Source organism: Chelonia mydas, chromosome 14, assembly GCF_015237465.2.
Source record: "Chelonia mydas isolate rCheMyd1 chromosome 14, rCheMyd1.pri.v2, whole genome shotgun sequence".
In the NCBI taxonomy this organism is placed as follows: Eukaryota; Metazoa; Chordata; order Testudines; family Cheloniidae; genus Chelonia; species Chelonia mydas.
Window position 1 is genome coordinate 24,592,530 of NC_051254.2, and position 23,039 is coordinate 24,615,568.

The following is a 23,039-nucleotide window of genomic DNA, read 5'->3' on the forward strand; positions in this document are numbered from 1 at the left end:
GCGTCCCACCATCTGTTTGGGATGGGATTCGAGTGCACTGAACTACACACCGGAGTTAGCATCCACCAGTCCAGCAGTCTCAACTCATTGTCACTAATATTACTGAATCAAAGAATCCCACCGGTTTGTGGCCCATCATCCATGCAGGCCACTCACTGTTTTGCATAAAAAACCTTCCAAAGCAATAGCTCCTAGGAACATGGGCGTTGCCATCCTGAATCATAGAATAACAGAGTTGGAAGGGACCTTTGGAGGCCATCTAGTCCAACCCCCTGCCCAGAGCAGGACCAATCCCAACTAAATCATCCCAGCCAGGGCTTTGTCAAGCCTGACCTTAAAAACTTCTAAGGAAGGAGATTACACCACCTCCCTAGGTAACGCATTCCAGTTTTTCCTAATATCCAACCTAAACCTGCCCCACTGCAACTTGAGACCATTACTCCTTGTCCTGTCCTCGTCTACCGCTGAGAATAGTCTAGAACCATCCTCTTTGGAACCACCTCTCAGGTAGTTGAAAGCAGCTATCAAATCCCCCCTCATTCTTCTCTTCTGCAGACTAAACAATCCCAGTTCCCTCAGCCTCTCTTCATAACTCATGTGTTCCAGTCCCCTAATCATTTTTGTTGCCCTTCGCTGGACTCTCTCCAATTTCTCCACATCCTTCTTGTAGTGTGGAGCCCAAAACTGGACACAGTGCTCCAGATGAGGCCTCATCAATGTCGAATAGAGGGGAACGATTACATCCCTCGATCTGCTGGCAATGCCCCTACTTATACACCCCAAAATGCCATTGGCCTTCTTGGCAACAAGGGCACACTGTTGACTCATATCCAGCTTCTCGTCCACTGTCACCCCTAGGTCCTTCTCTGCAGAACTGCTTCCTAGCCATTCGGTCCCTAGTCTGTAGCGGTGCATTGGATTCTTCCGTCCTAAGTGCAGGACTCTGCACTTGTCCTTGTTGAACCTCATCGGATTTCTTTTGGCCCAATCCTCCAATTTGTATAGGTCCCTCTGTATCCTATCCCTACCCTCCAGCGTATCTACCACTCCTCCCAGTTTAGTGTCATCCGCAAACTTGCTGAGGGTGCAATCCACGCCATCCTCCAGATCATTAATGAAGATACTGAACAAAACCGGCCCGAGGACCGACCCTTGGGGCACTCCGCTAGATACCGGCTGCCAACTAGACATGGAGCCATTGATCACTACCCGTTGAGCCCGACAATCTAGCCAACTTTCTACCCACTTTGTAGTGCATCCATCCAGTCCATACTTCTTTAACTTGCTGACAAGAATACTGTGGGAGACCGTGTCAAAAGCTTTGCTAAAGTCGAGGAATAACACATCCACTGCTTTCCCTTCATCCACAGAACCAGTTATCTCATCATAGAAGGCAATTAGATTAGTCAGGCATGACTTGCCCTTGGTGAATCTATGCTGACTGTTCCTGATCACTTTCCTCTCGTCTAAGTGCTTCAGAATTGATTCCTTGAGGACATGCTCCATGATTTTTCCGGGGACTGAGGTGAGGCTGACTGACCTGTAGTTCCCAGGATCCTCCTTCTTCCCTTTTTTAAAGATGGGCACAACATTAGCCTTTTTCCAATCTTCCGGGACTTCCCCCGATCGCCATGAGTTTTCAAAGATAATGGCCAATGGCTTTGCAATCACATCCGCCAATTCCTTTAGCACTCTCGGATGCAACGCATCCGGCCCCATGGACTTGTGCACGTCCAGTTTTTCTAAATAGTCCCGAACCACTTCTTTCTCCACAGAAGGCTGGTCACCTCCTCCCCATGCTGTGCTGCCCAGTGTAGTAGTCTGGGAGCTGACCTTGTTCGTGAAGACAGAGGCAAAAAAAGCATTGAGTACGTTAGCTTTTTCCACATCCTCTGTCACTAGGTTGCCTCCCTCATTCAGTAAGGGGCCCTCATTTAGTAAGGGGACCAGTGCTCTGTCTCTGCAGCTTCACAGCAAGGTGCAAGAACCCTGCAGAGGCAGTTATGGGATAAGCTGTCCATAAGGGTAGTTTCTTCTTGTCCCCCTTCATTTAGAGATTAACTCATGTCCTGATGCAGAAGGTGTAATGTCCCTTCCAAAACTCTTGGCTTTTGAAATCCGTGCCATTGTTACTATTTTTTTTATGTAAGAAAGATGTGGACAAATTGGAGAGTCTGGAGGACAACAACTAAAATCATAAAAGGTTTAGAAGACATTGGCATTTTTAGTCTTGAGAAATGAACACTGAAAAGGAGGACCTGATTAGCGTCTTCAAATAAGTTAAGGGCTGTTATAAAGAGGACGTTGATCAATTGTTCTCCATCCCCACTGAAGGTAGGACAAGAAGTAATTGGTTTAATCTGTAGCAAGGGAAATTTAGGTTAGACGTTAGGGGAAACTTTCTTATTATAAGGATAGTTAAGTGCTGGGATAGATTACCAAGGGAGGTTGTGGAATCTCCATCTTGGTGAGACATCCACAAAAAGAAAAGGAGTACTAGTGGCACCTTAGAGACTAACCAATTTATTTGACATAAGCTTTCATGAGCTACAGCTCAGAGTCATTGTAGTCCATGTTCTCCATCAAGATGGAGACCTTTGGTGGGGTATGGGGGACCATGTGCATTTTTCATAGATTCCAAGGCCAGAAGGAACCATTGTGATCATCTAGTCTGACCTGTGAAGAGCAACTGTGAGTTTTCCCCCATGGACTCAAGTTACCATTGCAGCACACTGTGCTATTTGTTAGGTACCATTTTAAAACTGTTTAAAACGTGAGACACTTTTGGTTTCTCTTCACATCCTCATCACCTCTGCTTTCCAGTCATTCAGCATGCACATGAGATTTCATAAGGCTGCAACCTCTAGCAGAGAGAGCGCCTACCTTCAATCCCAGATCTAGCTCCTTAAGGGAGCGCTTTATCTCGCTGGTGAGGATGTTCATGCGCTCGCATTCCTGGAAGGCAACCACAATGTAGGGCGTCCTCTCCTCCACCTTTGCCATCAGCTCCAGGATGTTAAACTCATCTGTTAATTTCTCTAAAATCTCATCCAGAAGAGCCTTCACCTGTTTGCCAAAGGAGAGAGAGAGAGGAGTCAGTGAGTGTCCCATGTGCTTCCTCTACTGAATGGTGGAAGAGAGCTCCACCTGCCACTTACTGCATCGGAAAGTAATCAGTGTCTTGCTGAATCACACATGGCAACTTTCAAAACAGCTTGTCCCAGCCTAGGAAAATTCAAATGCCTACCAAACATCATGTCAAATGAGGCTCTTTTAAAAGGACTATTTATAAATGCCCACATGGCATGGCATACTCTATTTTGCATCCAGGTTTGCATTGCTCCTTCTTCCAAGGCCAGGTTTAATGCAAGAAGATGGATGAAGCTATAAAGGTAAAATCAAATACTGGTGCCTCCAGGATTGCTGACTTTATGAACTATTCTTTAATGTTTTAGTGACAAAACTTGGAGATTATTTTAAATGGAATTTTAAGCTGAATTTGGTATTCTGAACGAATACAACATGGGGAAAAAACATAACAAAGCAAGTTATTTCCTGTCTCCTTCACAGCTGCATTTGGAAATATGATCATTAGTGTGTAACTAAAACAGAAAATGCACCAGGAAAAACTCCAAAGCATCAGGCTAGCATTTTGTGTACGGTGCGTCCTGGGAGCCTGTACGTATACCAGCCAGACTGCTATCCCCCACGGTTGATGGCTGTGTGCCAGCAGAGGCCACAGCCTGGTTTATTCGCAATGCTCTCACATCATCATCTTCTTTCATATGGCTTGGGTAGGTAGCAATGACTACAAATTTGTATGTCCTCACATGATGATAATTAAGGCACTGGAGCGCAGAGGACCAGTTAAAGTCAGGCCCTAGCACTGGCTATGATACAATTACACTAATCATGGGGAACTCCTGAAGAATGCCAAACTGGTTATTTCTGTTTCTTGTACGCACTGTACAAAGGCTGATCAGGTTATAATAAAGGGTCATGAGAAAAAACAGAGACTAAAATGCAGCCAAATTAAACAGTCACCCAAGTGGGAATGGCTCCCTCCTCTGCCCATCTTACCTTTTCTTCCCTCGTAGCTCCTCCTCCTTCACCCACATTACTGTCATGAGGCTGCATCTCCAACACGGTGCGGAAGAGTTTCTCTGAGGTCTGGGTTAAGAAGCCGATTTCAGCGTTTGGATGGAGACCATACAGGTACGGAGACTCGGCAGGCAGAGCATCGTCTATGTACTACACAGAAAGATCACACCTCCCATTATTGTTACGTACAGGGTTAGGGACTTTACACTTACTGATCGCATTGATGGGCTGGACAGCCATCACACACAGTCAGCCCAATGCAGTGTATCCAGCTGGACTGACCTGCGGTGCTAACAAACTGCTAGGAAGCAGGAGGGTGGAATTAGTAAAGCTGCTGGAATAATAATAATTTCTGCCACAAGAAAACAAGCCTGGCCATTGTTGCAGGATGTCTTGGCTACGTATCTCAGAGATGAGACTCTTCTACCTTTTTTTGTTTGCTACATATTTGGGCATCAGTACTCTGAACTCTTTGCTGGGAATTTCACTTCCAGGAGTAGAGATTGTTTCACCAACTTTATGAACAAAAACAAACTAATACGCCAGCCCCTGCTGCTGCCTCTGCACATAAAGAACGGATGAAATCAGTAAGTAGACGTGCAAGAGTCTTGAGTGTTTCTCATCAGACCCAATGCTAAAAGGAGCTTGAAACGGCCATTTTAGCAAACGGTATGCGGATGTAATTTTCCACTAGACCTGCTCAAGTCCCAAGAACTAATACAGTTGTTCTATTCATGCATGAACAGAAGAGCTCATGATGAAGTATCAAATTACCATTAAACTTGGCTCATCCAAGGGGATGCTTAACAGCTACAGAAAAAGAACATAACAGGAAATAATACAAGATGAGCTGGAACTCTGCAATCCTATTCACTGTCTCCTATGACAGATTAAAAGGTGATTATGGAGGACATTAACTTCAGCAGTATAAATAATACCAGCAAACAAAGAGGCTACCTGGTGATAACCATTGTAGTCCATGTTCCCCGGGAGAGGGAATCCTGGAGCTAGGAAAAGTTCTCCCTCCAGCATTTCTGGCTTAATAAATTCCTCCAAGTAGGTTTTGCAAAGTCGTCTGTCCCAGTCATCTGTGATGTGACCTCCATACATAATCTCACCAAAGAGGTAGCGCAAATCGTCATAGGGGACCTAAATAATGAACCAAGAGGGAATGAAAGAGTCCACGCAGATGCAACTCCACTGACCTCATCATGGGGCTGCAGACAGGAAAGCAAAGAACTGATCTACAGGGTGAATGTTTTCATTTCACCACTTCATTTTTCTAAGTAATTGCATATCATGTAGCAGTTAAATCACTACGTGCAGGAGAGCAGCCCAGAGAAATCCAGCCTGCAGAACAGATTTTGTGGGGTTTCCCGATGAGAAGCGAATCTCTTTGAAGTTCCATACATTAAACATAGATGCCTAGGCAGCCAAACATTTCCAAACATTGTCCCTAAAATGGCAGTGAGGAGACTTGCACATGCCAGAGCTGATATTTTATCTAAGTGTAGTTTGTAAGCTGCAACAGATGCAAGTGGAGCAGAGGCCGCTCCGTATCCCCCTAAGATACACTGAGTTCTTAAGCTAGAAAGCCTGACGATGCCGGGGAATTGGCACTTAATGAAAAAGATTTCAGACGTTTCGACAGATGTGTAATAAGCATATGGGCTACAATCTGCACACATAGCTGATTCCTTTGTTTCATGCACCTTTGAATTGGCCTCCAGGTAATTGTACAGCACATTGACTGAGATAGTGAGGTCTCCAGTGTTAAAGGGGTAGGAGCGGTTCCAGCCCTGGGGCCCAAACTTGCGTCTTTCTGCCACCACGGCATGGAAATAACAGAGGGCAAACAGGATGCTTTTGAACTCGTTCTCCCGAGCACACATCTCCAGGGTGTCCTGAAATGGAAACAGATCAGCAGTGTTGTGCATTTCCACCATACCCTCCATCTCAGGGCTCTACAGGGGTCACAAACACTAATGAACTCAGGGCCTGGCAAATCCTCTTGCCCAGTGGCCTTGCAACATAGCAGCCTCATCCACTCATTTCTGCAGCAGCTAAGCAGTTTGGGGTTTTAAATTAAGCTTTGAGCCCATACAGTACTGAACAAACCTTCCAAATGTTCCCTGGTGCAGTGATGAGTGCCCAGGTCTGCAGACTACAGAGTGCCGTGAGCTAACTGCGGTGCAAAGCTTGGGCAGAATGCATGGCCTGGGGGGGCTGGGCTGGGCCCTGGTGAATTCCACAAATGCTGGGGGAAGAACCTCCCTTCACCACATACACACACTTCACAGCCCCACTCCTGCCTCAGCTAGCCAAGGGGGAGCCTCTCTGAGCTCTGATTAACTCATGAATCAGGGTAGGTCCCTGGTTTCTATGAGATTGGAAATGCTGTGGCAGCTTTCTATGTTACTGCAATATTAAATACCCCCTGAAGCACTGAGCGGGCAGGTCTAGCTATTGACTGCAGAGCTCTATTATTGAAGTTGTCATGGGGACAGCAGAAGGTTTGGACAACCAGGGCTTTTGGTCCCTGGAAAGGTGAGGGGACAGCTTGGGCTTTTGGCCCCCAGGGGGAATTTAGACCTTTGACAGTGAGAATAGACACATCTCCTCTCCTCCTTTCCTTATGCATAGCAATCAAGGGGACCTGATGTTCTTTGCTGTGCTTGAATTCCTTGTTCCCCATCTCACTAGCTCTTACAGCAACTTAGCTGCCTTGCTCTCCTCTGCTCCCATAGCTGCTGCTGCACCTAGCAATAGTGGATGAGCACTTTAGCTGGATGTTTCCACTGAAATGATCAGCAGTGAACTGACACCACACTGAGATCAATGGGGCAGTTCACATCTCTTCTGCAGGAGTGCTTTAAGCAGACACTGCTGCCAGGGTTACACAGAGGTTTCTTAACCATGGCAATTGCTACGCATGAAAGCTCGGGGTCTGGCAAATGATTCTTTGGTCACAGAATCATGGGGCATGGAGGGCTGTGCTTTGACTCCTCAAAACTGTTGTCTGTCAGGGACTTCCAGAATGCTTCAGCCTTCCCCTCCCACCTGTCCCAAACCACGCATGCATTCACCCATTGGCAGTCTGCTGGCTGCAGACTGGCAGGATGAGTTGTCAAAGGCTCAGTAAACTGATTAAAACCAAAGAGATGTAGTGTTGAGGGCCCCAAAGAGAAGAGAACAGCCCAGAGCCTTTCACCCCTGCCTCAGTCCCTGGGTCTGAGACTCCTGGCTTGTGAACTGGCACTGCCCACCTGCCATAACCATAGGCCTCTGTAGTGGGCATGCCTAAAGTACTGACTCTGCCTGCTCTGACTAACGTAATCCGCCACATAGACTGGCTGCCTGCAAAGCCCTCTTGTGTTCCGAGCTCTACGGGTGACTAGTGCCCGCACAGCTGACTGGGAACGAGGGGTGCAGCAGGCCAGAGCAGAGATCTGAGTCTGGGACAGAGAACTGTCCGGGAGTCACCGTTGTAACAGAAGCACTGTAGCACTGCGGCCTGAAAACGAACTCTTCGGTGCTCCAGGGTTTCATTAGCATTATTTACCCTGAGGGAGTTCAGGGCCAGAGGAAAGAGCAGTACGTTACCCGAGAGGAGCTTCCTTTCCATGGATGATACATTCTGAGGAAAACAAGCCTAACTGCCCTCTCTCTTCCAGCATGTTCACCTGATAGATACAACCTTCTTGTACTGAGCAACACACCCAGCATGTACCAGCAGGAACTGCCAAGTAGTGGGGAGAATAGCAAAACTGGACCTCTGACGCTATGCACTGATGGCAGCTCTGCTGCCCATCTTCCAGGCTGCGCTCTGCATAGTGAGTAGGTAATGGGCAGTGTCGAACTATTGGCAGGCTGGGAGGTGGAGGGGCGGAGAGCCTGAGTCATTGAGTCACTGAAGAGGAACAAGGGAAGCCAGCTTTCAGGGCTGAGCTGGGAGCGTGCAAGCGATGGTTCAGCGATAAGGCTTTGAGTGGGAGGCAAGCTGCCTGGGTCCATCTCTAGTGGAGTGAGTCTCTCTCACAGCAAGGAAGAGGATGTACAGGGCATAAAGTCAAAACACAGAGCCCTGCACCCCAGCAGCCCCTAAACATGAGGGAATTGGAGCCCTCCCAGCAGGGAATTGTGAGCCTGATCCTACTTGGGGTGGGAGGCTCCGTTAGTTGAAAGTGGGAGCTGATTCCATCGCTCCCAGCCCAGCTGGGCACCCGTTGTAACTGTCACCTTGTTTCCCCGTGTGACTGTCATTGCAGCTTTTGACTAAAAGCCAGAGAGGCTCAGGGGTTTTTGCTGTAGCTAAGACACCATCCCCCCACTATGGCTTCTGGCACACCAGTGCCAGAGGTACGGCTCTACACTGCTTCTGAAAGCTGGTCTTTCTGTTGGTCTCTGTTCCCTTCATGCACCCAAGTCATGGTAATGGCAGCCACGGGAGCACCCTTTTTGCCATGGAACTGTGCATTGGAATCCAAGCTGCTATTTAAAAATATTTCTATTTCTTGTGACTGGGGAGAAAACCTTACAGTGCGACGACCCTGGTGTGAGCCAGTGCAGTGATGTCTGCTTGAGTCTGCAGTCAGCCTGAAACCATAGCTCAAGGAGGAGTGTATTACCCATTCACCTCATTGGGGCATTCACATGGAAAGCTAATGACAACTATTTTAGTGCCTGCCTTGTTAACTATTTCACTGCTGATTTTTTGGGCAGACACATCCAGCCCACGTTTTCATCCCACAATCCCAAATGGCCTTCCATGTCTCCTCAGTGCCAAAACTTCCAGCTTTGCACTGACGACCTCTCTGATGCAGCTGTGTGTTGTTGATACATTGAGAACTGAAGATGGGACTGAGGTTAGCATAAAATAAACAAAATTTAATAGCAAAATATGTAAAACAAAGGGTTGCTGTACTGATTATATGATTCAACTTCACACCCATTCGTTAACAATTTCCATTTCTTAGGTTACCCAACTCTGCAGCAGATTCCCAGGCTGCTGCACTGCCCCACTCCAGAATTCAGGGACCTTGCTAGGGAATAGAGGTCCCGCTTGCCATGAAATGTGCCGATCCTTGTTTAATGGGAATCATGGGCATCATGAGCAATCACTGCCCTGTTGTCCCCTCAGTTAGGGAGCAGCTTCTAAACTCCCTTGGTTTTTAGGGCACTGCTTTGCAGATATTATGAAAGAACAGGGTCAAAGCATCCTACCATGCTTGGAGCCCATTCTTTCCTCCGGCAACCTCCTAGTGACTTCAAGGGGACTTTGGTCTGAATGAAACCTGAGAAAGGATCTGGCTCATAGCCTCATTTGGCCTCTCTCTCTATTTAATCCCAACCTTTTCTTTAGCTACAAAACCAGAACAATATTCCCCGTGTACAATAATAAGCCTTCTTGTGGCTTTCAGCTGAGCTAAATTTGAACATCCATTCCGTACGCTGAGCAAGAATGGAACACAAAGCAGTGAAATGAGGTGTAAAGGTTCTCCTCCCACACATTGCAGGATTTTGTGATAAGAGGCATTTTATAATGCTCTAGCAATTTAGAAAATGTTAATTACTATCTGATTGAAATGAGTACAGGCAGGATGAAAACATTACTTTGGGGGAAGGTTCCCCCTCCCCTATTCTGTGGGACTTTCTGTGCAATTCAAAATGATGAATGGCTGTGGATAAAAATGGAATAATCTTCACTGAATGTTCACATTAACCCCTACCTAGAACCTCCCACCTGCACCTCCCTGGAGACTCTCTTCCTTATACTGCAGACGCCTTCAAAATCAGAGCATCTAACAGAGTACACATGACACAGCACCTTCATCTGACAGGCCTGGATCCCCTTGTGCTCCTGGGCTGCAGGCTACACTGCAGCTGGACCTGAACAACTACAGAGGGGTACACCCTGCAAAGCTTGATGCTTGTGCTCCTAACGAGCAATGACTGGCCATGCCAACAGTAGCCTTAAAACCTTCTTTACTGGCCAGAAGCACCATGTGGGCAAAGGGGGGCATCTTTTAAGGAGCATTCCACCTGCTGCTCTGTCATGTGTAGAAGCAGCTGACAAGGTCAGAATGCCCCTAGGGACTGCTCTGGGGTAGATGGTCTCCATCTCCCTCACTTCCCACAACAGGGGCTCTAGCTGGGAGACCTCTGCATGGGAAAGCGTGACTTCACTGCCCAACTGTGGGTGGAACAAGGCAGCTGCTCTGCACCAGCTCGTGATCCAGGGCTGTCTTAGGATAAGTGAAGAATAGCATGGGGATTTAGGGAGACAGAATACAGCTAGCCAGCTGGGATTTGGCTAAGCCTGGGGATAATTCCCCAGTCTCTAGGGAACGATGCCATAGGATTCTTGATACACATGAGTGGCCAGGGCCTTGGCTTTATCCCATCCACAAGAGAGGACAGGCAATACCACAGCAGTCCCTAGCACGAGAAATGGCATTGCCCCAGTGCTGACTCGAAGCGAAGACGGCTCTAGACTGAATCTCCATACCAGTGCCCAGGGATTTCCTTGTAGGCTCCTGTCCAAGCAGAGCGTATGAGATTCAGGTGGTTTGATCACTCACAGGCTATCAAATTGTTCCCTCTTTATTTAAATATTCAGCTGAAAAATGAATCTAATTCAGAGTCGGTCCCTATTCTCCGTACACAGTGGTTACCAAGAAAAAGGACATTTGTGAACAATTCCCACACTGTGGTCTCAGAGATACCATGTACTTAGAATAAGAGACAAGTGCCATATCTCAGATACCACAGTACAGTAATAACTGGGGGCCCATGCTGAGTTTTAACGTCCACTCTGTGTGGTTGTCTATTGATATAGACTGTGTATAATACTCGTGTAGTAACATACAGACATAAAATTAAGGGCTTCCTACCAACAACTGCTGTTGTTCTTATGGGGCTGGGATGTTGAAGATGGCCTACTTGTCCCTGGTTGATAATGGAGCCATGATCTGAAGACAGATCTGAGGGTCTCTCTCAGAGGGTCTGACCTCAGTGAGGCCTGCAGCTGAGTTTGCCTGCCTTTTTGGGCCAAGGCACAAAGCTCGATACTTTGAATAACAAACAAGAGCATGGCCTGCCCCAGGGCACAAGCACACATGTGCATCTGACTCCAGGTACAGAGAGGGGCAAAAGATACCAGGCCTTCTTTTCCAGGTCTTTGGGGCTCAGATCAGACCCAGCATCTGCCTTAGTTACTGTTGGAATGCAAAGTTTTTCATATGATACAAATACATCATCTGGCTTTTTCCTAAATATGGAATAGAAATATTTATTGAGCACTTCTACCTTTTCCGCATTATTATGGACAATTCTACCATTTCCATCTAGTTACAGATCAATACCATTGTTAGGATTTTTTTTGTTCCTAACATACCTGAAAAACTCCTTTTCTCTGCTGCCCATAGATTTCTCCTCATATCCTTTTGCTTCCCTTTTCAATTTTGTACAATTCCTAGCTTCTGATTTATATTCATTGCTATCAAATTCCACTTTCTTCCATTTGTTATACACATTTTTTGTAAAGGGACTGCTAAGTGCTAATATGTACAAAAAGAAAAGGAGTACTTGTGGCACTTTAGAGCATAAATTGGTTATTGGCTATTTGAGCATAAATTGGTTAGTCTCTAAGGTGCCACAAGTACTCCTTTTCTTTTTGCAAATACAGACTAACATGGCTTTTACTCTGAAACCTGTCAATATGTACAAACCAGCTGGAGGAAAACACACACTAACTGAAAAATCAAGTAAGGGGAGAAGGTGGCGTATGACTCTAACCCATAAAACTTTGAGTAACCTAGTTACCCCTTAATGAACACTTTACTACAATTTATTTTTATTTTTTACACTTGCTTTTACTTTCTCTCTAAGCCAGGTTGTGGCTTTTTAGGCATCTAGTAAAATGTCCTTAAACAGTTTTAAATTATCATTGGGTTTGGTGTTATTTTGTTTGTTTCTTTGTTTGAATTCTCTCTCAACTGATCTGGCTCATAATTCTTTTTAGCTTTTTGAAACTGGCCCTTTTAAAGCACCAAGTATATATTACTGATCTGGACTTTATTCTGTTGGCACTTAATAAATGAGATCAAATCATGATCACTTTTACCTAAGTTAGCAGTAATTTTAGTTCTTTGATCAATTTCTCTTTATCTATAAACATGAGGTCTAATACAGAATTCTCTCGAGTTGGATGCAACCCTTTTTGAATTAGGAAATTATCATCTAAAATCTTTAGACATTCCAAGGAGATTTTAGGACTGGCAGCATGAGACCTCCAGAATGTGTCACTCAGATTGAAGTCCTCCATGGTCACACAGCTTTTTCCCTACACATTTATACATAGTTCTGTAAGGAGCTGATCACCTATAGCAGACATCACGCCTTGTGCTTTATCTGTTAAGACAGTGATCCATAAGCATTCTAGATAAGAACATAGTAACACAAGAACAACCATACTGGGTTAGACCAAAGGTCCATCTAGCCCAGTATCCTGTCTTCTGACAATGGCCAGTGCCAGGTGCCCCAGATCACTTACTTCTGAACTGTCAGTGACTTGGAAACAGGTAATGCTAGGTTGGACACAGAGTGCCACTCCCCCACCACTTTTGCCCACTCAATGCTGCCTAAATAGATTGTAAGCAGAGATTCTACAAGGTTATGCAGTGGCCACCTGGGAGCAGAAGGTAGCAGATATGCCACATACATTGTGCTGCGCATCTGGATACACTCGTTCTTAACTAATCCAGCAATCTGTTTGGTTACTGTAGCTACCTCATGAAGGAAGCCAGTGATTCCTATAGAATGTCACCATACCTGGTTGAAGTTATCCAGGGCCTTGTGCAGGTTGGCATGCATCCCAGTTGGAGGTTCATTGGTGATTTTGATGGAGTTCTCCAGGATGCCCTGGGGGATGATGTGGCCATCAGGTGAAGGAGCAGGCTCTGCACTAATGAAGATGCGGAACTCCTGGTGGCTGCCTTCACTGTGCTGCTCAAGTTTTTTCTCCAGAGAACTCAGCCACTTGGCCACCAGATGGATGTTCTAGTATGGAGAAATTGGACAATACTTTGTCAACTGCTGGCATTTACATCTGGAGTGAGCAGCCATCAAATATAGCACCAAGATGAGATTAAGGAGTTCCCTCACACTCCAGAAGTCAGTACCTTTCCTAACAGAGAGTGTAATTCATGTCCGCAGACATACAGTGGGCTTAAGGCCTGAGATTTTATACATTCTAAAATTAAAAATAATCAAGACAAAGAACTAGCGATTAGAGAAACAGCTCTCAGATTGTTTGTTTTCTTAGGCATGATAATCTTCTGTTTGTTACATTAATATAAGGCTGTCGAAGCCGCATTATTTTCCCAGAAAAGGGAGAGTTTCCTTAGACAGATGCAATGAAACTGTTTGATAATTTTTAGTAAAATAATTCACGCTCAGTATCAATAGATGTCCGTTCCCAGGAAACCAAGTTTAACAGGCTTTTCAGCATCACAACATCCAAGCTTTGTTTATTCGTACAACTGGGCTTCTAATGAGAATGGGCTTCTAACGCGCATCAGTAAATTAACACACGCACTCGTTCAGGGCTACACAGAGGTGGGACATGGATGGAAACCCTGTAGTGTTTCCCCAGTTGACCATTCTACTGACATGACAGGAAATGGGCCTTTCTTCTGAGAGACTCAGGAGGAGGCAGGGCACAGACAGCTGGGGATTGTGGGTAAAAATGATCTGGCAGCATGACTTGCCTTTCCATAGTTATTTATTAGTTGAGGATGACAAATACTGGAAAACACCTGACTAAATTCTGGAGGCCTGGGACTGATCCAGACCCTTAGTTGAGGGGACATAAGGTGGATAAAAGCACAGGTGCCATAGAAACTGACAATCCATCAAGATGATCAACACCACCTAGAACACAGAAACCAAAAAGAGAGGAAATCTTACACAGAAGTTAATGGGGATAAGAAGAAAAGATGCTTTGGGAGGATGTGACCACTGCTGCTCCAGACTCCATTTCTGGTTCCTCTTGTGAGACACGGATGGAGAGGTTGTGGCCAGGAGCAAAGGAGAAGGTGAACAGCAGTGTTGGTTTGTTTGTTTGTTCCACGGGAAAGGAGGGAAGCCTGAGACAGTACAATAACAGCCTGGATCAGAACCACAGCTGTTAGTACTTTTGCCCAGGAATCTGGTTCGGGGATGATCTAGCACTGAGGCACAGAACCTGACATGAGGCACGAAGGACTGGCTGGTGTTACATTATCTGTAGGCTGCTGCAGGTGGCACATTGAAGAGAAGGCAGAGTGTGCTAGGTTATATATAGAAACAGGGCTGTGCGGTGTACTAAGCTGGGCCAGTGAATGTGCCCTTTCCAGTTGCCATGTCATGACTTTGCATTTAGGGGCAAAGGTCCTGTGTGTAAGTACAGATTTCTTTACTGATATTGTACAATAGTTGCCATTAAAAGTCAGCATTTACCCAGGGTATCTGAGATACTGCAGTTATATCCCATTGATGTGCAAGGTACCTACTGGCAAAGATTGACCCCTAATGGAGACCACAGCCTGTATATAGCTGATGCCAAAGAGTGAAAGGAGACGCAGAAGCAAGGCTTCCTCCAACCTTGCTGATTAACTCAGTTAGACTACACATTTGCTATGCCCAGAAACCACTCCCTGAACCAGTTATCTTGCTAGTATCAGAAAATAGGAGCCATATTCTCTTCTGGTGCTACTTGGGGTAGCTCCACAGACTTCAGAGTAGCTTTCTGGATTTGCATCTTGCTGTGTGAGAACCAGATAGTCAAAGGTATATAGGCACTCCAAAATAGGCAACTGGTGGGACTGTCAGAAATGCCTATGGAGGTTGGGCATGTAACTCCACAGATTTCAATAGACATGTCCACTAGACATGTTTGAAAATCACACTAAGTTCCAGTCTGCATTTGTAGGCACCTAATAATCTTTGAAAATCTGTCCCTGAGTGTCTAATTACTTCCCACATCTTTTTAGTGCTACCTGCAGCATGCTTTGCCTGCAGTTCAGCGTGGAATGTGCCACAGCAAAGCCACAGGGACTGTTTAAAATATCAGGAGGCAGGGGGAGGTGCAAAGGGGAGGCAAAATGCAGAGACCACAACAAAACCCATGTGGCTGTGTTTAAATGGGTAACAAGTCAATGGGTCTCTGTTTCTTTGACCCAGGCACTGTGTTTTTCAAATGCAAAGATCACTATCCTTGCAGCGTGGGGCTCTTTGTAGAAGGCATTCATCCAGGAGCTGGGACTGAATTCTCTCTTGGCAGGCACCTAGTGATGATGGCGCACTTTTGCAAGGCAGCTAGTGTGTGTATTGTGTTTTGATGTTAGGCAGATTTTTATTGAGGCCTGTTATCCTACATCAGTGGTTCCCAAACTTGTTCCGCTACTTGGGCAGGGAAAGCCCCTGGCGGGCCGGGCTGGTTTATTTACCTGCCGCGTTCGCAGGTTCGGCCGAACCGGCCCGCCCGCCAGGGGCTTTCCCTGCACAAGTGGCGGAACAAGTTTGGGAACCACTATCCTACATACAAGGCAGTGTTTAATCAATACAAAATGACATACAAAAATCGACATTAAAATGTTATATTAAAACTTCAAAGTCGTACTCAGAAGCTAGGAAATGTCAGCATTTAGGCTGTCCATGGAACTTTAATTTGGCCCCCATGTGCATATGCATCACAATGCAATCTATGATTATGTGATCACCTGGTTCTTTTTCACAGGACCTCTGCTGGAGCCTAGTCTGGGCCAGAAGTGAGGTTTATGAATAAGTATGCAGCTTCCGCAGTGGAGGCACTTCAGGAATGCACGTAGTACTAAAGAGAAGAATAATTGTCCAGGGAACGAACAGACACTGGATGGAGAGGTTAGATATGTCTCTCCCACAGGAAGTGGCTTGCATCCCTCAGTTCCAATCAAATGATACCCCAGAAGGAGAGGGTGCGGGTATGGCTTTCATTCATGTTGACAGGATGCAAGGTTTCTAGTTTAGAGCTTAGAGTTTAGAGCTTAAATAAATAAAATAATAAATAAATAAAATCACAGCTTTCCTTTCCTTTAATGATTTGGGACCATGCTAGTATTAAGTGGAGCAGGAGGGAATCATGGGTCCCGAGGGGTCCTTTCTGTTGTAAAATATAACAGTGAGAAAAACAGCGGACAAAATGCAAGTATACCCTGAGCGTTAATGCAGCAGTTCTTTCCCACCGCAATCAGGGCTAGAAATGGCAAGGAAATCCCACAGAGTCCAGGCAATCAACATGCTCTATTACTACTAGTCCAATAACAAAACAAGAATTGAGAGACATACACAACCAGCCATAAAGAGCTAACATTTTATGTATAAAGCTCAACACCAACACCAAAAATATTGTGCCTTAAGTATCAGAATAGATACAGAATGACAATGGGTTTTTTTCTACATCAGTTTTTTTTACAGAATCATGTGGTTGAAAAAAATCTTTTGATTCAACTTGTGTTGATGTGATGCTACTGAATAATACTTGCCGGTATTGCTAGCCTTCTGAAGATTGATGCAAAGAGCACTTCTGATCTGATGGCTAATGGAGGGTCAGTGCTGGGAGAAACAACTCCAGACAGTCTATTTATGCTTTATTCCTTCTTTTTTTATGTAACTATTAAAATTTAAATAGAGTGAAGGGGGGGAAAAAGGAAAACAGATAGTATACAATTTGTTGGCATTAAGGATTTATGGCCTCGGTCAGATGAACAGTCCCTCAAAGGAAAGAAGTAAATAAGTAAGTGGGGCAAATTTTCATAGGAAAAAAGACTGTAATACTGTGAAGATGATTTATAACTCCGAGGGGAACTCTGCAAATTGCTCCACCGCATGAGCCTTTCCCGCCAGCCAAACAACATTCTCCACCACACTTCTGAAAGCGTATGTTGCACCAGTTTTCTATCTTTTTCGCTTCCACAAATTCACTCTAGAGGCCCCATAGTAAATGGGGTTAAATAGTCATGTCATTCCTTTCCCATATATTTTTCTATGTCAGATTTTGAAGCCTGTGATAGAGTCCTTCTGTGAGTCAGGTCTGGATGAGTGCACATCAATAGGCATTGGAAAGCACTTCTGAATCCCCCATATATGTACAGCTAAGGCTTATGGGTAGGCTGCATGCAGAGGGATGCAAATCTCGCAGGCTGAGTTTGCGGAATTGTCTCAAGTGGAAGTGAAATTGAAGTTTCAAGTGATTTTTTTCCTTATTATTTGTTTAGCTAGCCAGATCTTGCAGCTGGATCCATGCAGAAAGGCCAGCGCCTGCTCCAAGCACTGGTGAAGTCAAACTACTAGAAAGGCAGAAAAAAGGAAGCTAAAGAGAGAATTGCCACAAATTTACCCCTGCGGTAACGTCACCACTTTGCAATAAAATGACCATTTGTTCTACAGAGGGTGTGTCAGCCAGAGCGAGTATGCCTGTGTACACGAGTGAACCTGAGTGTGCATGTGCAACATCGAAGTGCTTCTTCAGTCATATACTTCAAAGCAGCTTTACTCTGACAGAGGATGTATATCACACGATGCTGGAGTTGCCATAGTAATGATCAGAAATAGTAACACACACAAACCAGCATTTACTTAAGAATTCATTCCCTTCATCTACAGTATGAGACTGTGTGGAGCCCTTTCACATTTTGGAGACTGCTGGGAATTTCTGCTTCATGCCTTATCCCAAATTGCCTTCCAAAGTAATGACAATTAGCCATTTTTACAAGGTCTGATCATCTCAAGAAACACACTGTGAAACCCTAACTCTGTACAGTAAATCTGAGAACTAGGCTAGACAATGAGAACCCCTAGCATATAGTCCAGGGAGGGCTCCCTTCATCAGTTAAAGATGGTTACCTACCTGTACTGTAACTGTTCTTCAAGGTGTGGGTGCAGAGGTGCACCAAAAGCACACCAAAGCCAGAGAACTTTGCTTAGCGGTACCCTTAGGGGCAGTGCTCAGGCCCTCTGGCTCCGTAGCTCCTCCCTGGGCAATTTAAGGGCACTGTTGCCCTGACCAGCCTCAGTTCCTTTGCACCAAATTGCAATGGGGCTCAGAGCCTAAAGAATGACTGCAGAACTGCCTCCCTAAAATTTGCATCTTATCAAGTTGCACTCATAATAGCATACTTGGCAAAAGTACATATTGAAGACAAAGTAGCAGTTGTGACTGCCTGTATCTCCATGTGTACACTTTTTACAAACCTAGGATGGATTTTGTACCAAGTATGCCTTCTGAGGTATCATTTGAAAACTCACAGTTTACTGATCATTATTGTCCTGGTAAAGTATGTGTGGCAACACTGTATGTAAAGTTATAAGAGTCTACTGTACAACATTTGCTCAAAGTTTGGAAAAGCAGACACAAACCAGTTCTTCAAAGACAAAAGGTAAACTGACACCTCAGCCAGGTGTCAATAAAATCAAATGGACTATCACCTGGTTAAGTGGCTATTCCTTGGCAGAAAAAGAATCATCAGCAGATGATATTCAGGGAACAGAAAGTCTGTGGAACAAAAACTTCCAGTTGTTTTACATCTTGGCAAAGAAACAACTGGAGGTTTCTGTTCCACAGACTTTCTGTTCCCTGAACATCATCTGCTGATGATTCTCAAAGAGGAGGAAAAAAATATAAAAATGGAGAACAGAGGCCCCAAATGATCTCTCCCTTCATCTATACTCATGGCAACGACAACACTTGAAGGACAAAGGAAGCATTATTAGACTGTGGAGAGAGCCTGTCTAAAAGGAGTTCAGCCAGTGAGACTGCTACAGCGTGTGGTCAGAGAGATGCTTTGCTTTGAATTCACTTAGATTGTTAAATTAGGTATTAGATGCATTTTACCTTTTGTTTACTTGTAACCAATTATGATTTTATGCCTCATTACTTGTAATCACTTAAAATCTTTCTTTCTGTAATTAATAAACTTGTTTTATCTAAACCAGTGTGCTTGGACTGAAGTGTTTGGGAAACTCCATTTGAGATAACAAAGTTTGTGCATATAATTTTCTATTAATCAAATGACAGATTTTATATGAGCTTGTATTGTCCAGGCAGGTGTTGGGCAGTACAAGACGCACAATGCTGGGGGAAGCCTGGGACTGGCAGTTTGCTGGTGTTACCCTGCAGTGTAATTCATGGGTGGCTGGCTATAGCTGGGAGTGATTCACACGCTGGACGCTGTGTGAGAGCAGATCAGGAGTGGTGGCTCTCACAGTGTAAAACGCAGTGTAAAACACTGCAGAATTGGGGGGACACAGTTGTTCAACAGACTATATTGAACCCTTGGGAATATCACACCTGCTAATGTCCAATATAAAAACATCACCGAGAAATGAGATCGATGTCGCTTTGGCCCTTGTCTAATGAGCTCATAACCTCGGTGGAGGCACAGTCCAAGCTATCCCTTACACCAGTGAAAAGCAGGATGTTATCCACCTGGAAAACATTTGCATGGAGACTGCTTGACCCTTCATCCCATCTTCAAAGAAAATAAAAAGTTAAGGCTATGAAAAAGGCTGCAATTCTGTGATGGAGGTGGTGGGAATCACAGATTCCATGACTTCCCTTGACCTCTGTGACTTTTGCAACTGCAGCTGACCCAAGGCTGCCCGAGCAGCTGGCCCCAGGGAGCACCCAAGGAGTGGTCCTGGGTGCTGCAGGGTCAGTCACATCAGCCACTGCTGGAGTGGCCCCAGGGCCAGTTGCACTGGCCACTGCTTGGGCGGTCCTGCGGCCAGCCGCATCAGCCACTGCTGGCGCGTACTCTGAGGCAAGCCGCACCTGCTGCTGCTGGGCAGCTGGCCCTGGGGTTGCCTAATCAGCGGCTGGTGCCACTGTTCCTGGGAGCTGCCAGAGCAGCAGTGGTCCCAGGGGCCGCCCTGGAGGCCTTCAGAGCAGCAGTCCCATAGGGCCTTGGAGCAGCAGGTGGCTGGGGGCAGTTAGCCCCTGCTGCCAGTGAAGGGGCTAGCCATTGGCCCCGTGGGGTTCCCCAGAGCAGTGGCCAGGGCCCCAGGAACTGCTAAGCATTAGTCATGGGTATTTATATAATAAAGTCATGGACAGGTCATGGGCCATGAATTATTGTTTACTGCCTGTGACCTGTCCATGACTTTTACTAAAAATACCCTTGACTAAATCTTAGCCTTAGTGATGAATGAAATGGCTTAACTGTTTCCAAATACAATGCCAAGCAATGTCTGACATCCAAGGAACGAAGATGCTGTAGGTCTGTATTTGAATAAAGCTTTGGAAAAAATACAGGTGAGTGTATTGTCTGGTTAATATGAAATTGTGACATCATTTTAAACAAAGGGCTGAGTCCTCAAGGCCACCTTGTTTTTGAAAAACTGAGTCTAGGGAGGGTCTGCCATTAAGGACTGCAGGTCACTAGCTCTCCTTGTGGAAGTTACGGCCTCAAGAAATGCTATCTTTTGGATGAAATCCTCTTTTTTCTGAGCAAGGCTGCTACTACAGCCATGCATTTGGTCGCATAGAGCTGAGGACAGGCCAAAGGGGAGCACAGTGTACTGACCGTGTTGACCTGCCAAGACAAATCTCAGAAACCACTTGTGGCTTGGGGAAATCGCCACATGGAAGTAAGTGTCCTGAAGATCCAGGACAGCAAGCCAGTCATTGTGATTCAGTGTGGGAAGAACAGAAGCAATGGTGACTAGGTGGAATTTCACGTATGTGATGTACTTATTGAGATTGTGGAGATTGAGGCTAGGTCTCATTCCTCCCGTGGACTTGGGGACCAAGAGGAGGAGGAGGAGAATCCCTTTCCCTCCTGCTGCAGGGGGACCTCCTCTCTGCTCCTGAAGAATGCAGAAACGGAATCTGCGGAAGGAGCAGTGGCTTGTGAGAGTGGTCCCTGAAGAGAGAAGGAGTGGGAAGGGGGAATCCAAAGAAATTGGATTTCTGAACCCAATCTCACAGTGCTTGGGATCCATTTGTCCATGGTTACTGTGTGCCAAACACTGTAAAAGTGAGACAGGCTGTCCCCAAACTGAAGAGATGGGGATTGAGAGATCGCAGTTGGAATGATGTCCTGGATGTGCAAGTCAAAATGGCTGCTTGCTTGACATTGGAGGAGGGCGGCCTGGCTGGTTAAAATTGGATCCAGAAGACCTCCTCCTCTGTGACCTTTGACCCGTTCTGGAGAAGTCTTGCTGTCTAACAGTAACGGATGACTGCTGGAAAACCCACTGTGAGCAATACTGCTGCTGTTGCTGAAAACCCCCATAACGACGTCTCTTTGGGGATGGGGTATAAGACCCCAACAAACATTCCGTAGCCCAGTAGTCCTTAAAAGAATGTCAAGTCTTGTCAGTTTTTTTGGAAAACATAAAACAACCATCAAAAGGCAAGTCTTCTATGCTCTGCTGAACCTCAGGAGCAATGCCAGAATTCTGTAACCTTTAGGCCCTTTTCTTAGTCACAGCTGACACCATAATTCTGGGGGAAGCATCTGCCACATCCAGTGCTGACTGTAATAATGTTCTGGCCACCAGATGGCCCTCCACAATGAACAGCAAACTCTTACCTGGATGATTCTGGCAATTAATCAGTTAATTTCGACACAGTGTCCCAACCAACGAAGTCATATTTAGATAGCAACGCTTGCTGATTTGCAATGTGCATCTGTAACAATGAGGCTGAATAAATTTTCCTCTCCATCAATTCACTCCCTTAGATTTCCTGTCCTTAGCGTGGACTTGTATCTCCCCTGCAATGATCTATCATTTACTGTCATTACAACAAGAGTGTTTGGGGGCTGGATGGGAATAGAAACACTCAAAACCCTGCATCAGGACATAATATTGTTTGTCAGAATGCCTCGCTGTAGGTGGCAATGAAGCTGGGTATTGCAGTCTCCAAAAGAGCTTTATTTATGGGAAGAGCTACCCTGCCTGAGGTTGAGGACTGGAGAATATGCAACAACTTATGGGTATTCTCCTGCACGAACTTGGCCTGCATGCTCAAGGTGGAAGCCTAACACCTCAGGAGGTTCTGCTATGACTTGAAATCCTCAAGCACAGGGAAGGAGAGCCCACTACTGTGAATCACTCAGTGAGGAGAAGGAAAGGCCAGTGGAGGCTCCCTGTGGCAGCACTTGTTCCTGTATGAGGGGTTCAGGCTGAAATGGCCCAGGGGGAATGACCTCCGACTGAATCTGCAGTGGAGGTGGGTCAGAAGGACAGGCTGCAGATTTGGTCGGCAACCTTATCCTGGACTGGGTCGAAGAACAGGATCTTGTAGATCAAGGAAGGTCCCAAATATTCCAAGGAGGCCACCGGGGAGAACGATATGGCAATTATGTCCAGGAGGTATGGGGCCAGGAGTCCCTGTCCCTACTGCAGGAAAGATGCCTATCTTAGTACTGATGATGATCCAAGGATGGCCTCAAGGACTTCCGAGAGTGTTGTCTTCAAGGAAAGGGAGAGGAGAAAGATGTCCCCAAATGTGGACCAAGCAAACAACCAGTCTCATCCAAATGCCAATATGGGAATGGCATCAGAACCAAGGATGGAAGAACAGTCAACAAGTTAAGTACTGTACCAAAATAGGCATTGTACTTCCACCTGACACAGCAGCAGACAACGATACTGAAGCTGGGACTGGTATCAATCCCAAAAATGAGGTGTGAACTGAAGCTATTATCGGTACGGAAGAGAGTGTCTGTGCTGATGGACCCCTTGGTACCAAAAAGGGGACTGACCTCAACTCCGCACTCTGCATCTTAGGTGGTGTGGAATATGGTGCTGCCGACTGAGACAATTCTGCAAACAGACCAGGCAGCACAGAGGACACAGCCAAAGCAGAAGAAGCCACAGCAGCTGAGTGCTCCTGAATTATCGATGAATCAGGA

At 45.7% G+C, this 23,039-nt stretch overlaps 1 protein-coding gene across 5 annotated transcripts in view; it reads right to left on the minus strand.

Annotated features, from left to right (window-relative positions):
- Nucleotides 1-23,039, minus strand: part of DNAH9 (dynein axonemal heavy chain 9) — a 379,511-nt gene that overhangs the window by 14,903 nt on the left and 341,569 nt on the right. For all 5 annotated transcript variants that reach the window (XM_037913877.2, XM_043527698.1, XM_043527699.1 and 2 more), the window contains 5 exons: nt 12,934-13,161; nt 5,814-6,005; nt 5,059-5,250; nt 4,081-4,251; nt 2,884-3,066 (listed from right to left, as the gene is read on the minus strand). In XM_037913877.2, coding sequence (XP_037769805.1) covers nt 2,884-3,066; nt 4,081-4,251; nt 5,059-5,250; nt 5,814-6,005; nt 12,934-13,161 — 966 coding nt within the window. The remainder of the gene's footprint in view (nt 1-2,883; nt 3,067-4,080; nt 4,252-5,058; nt 5,251-5,813; nt 6,006-12,933; nt 13,162-23,039) is intronic.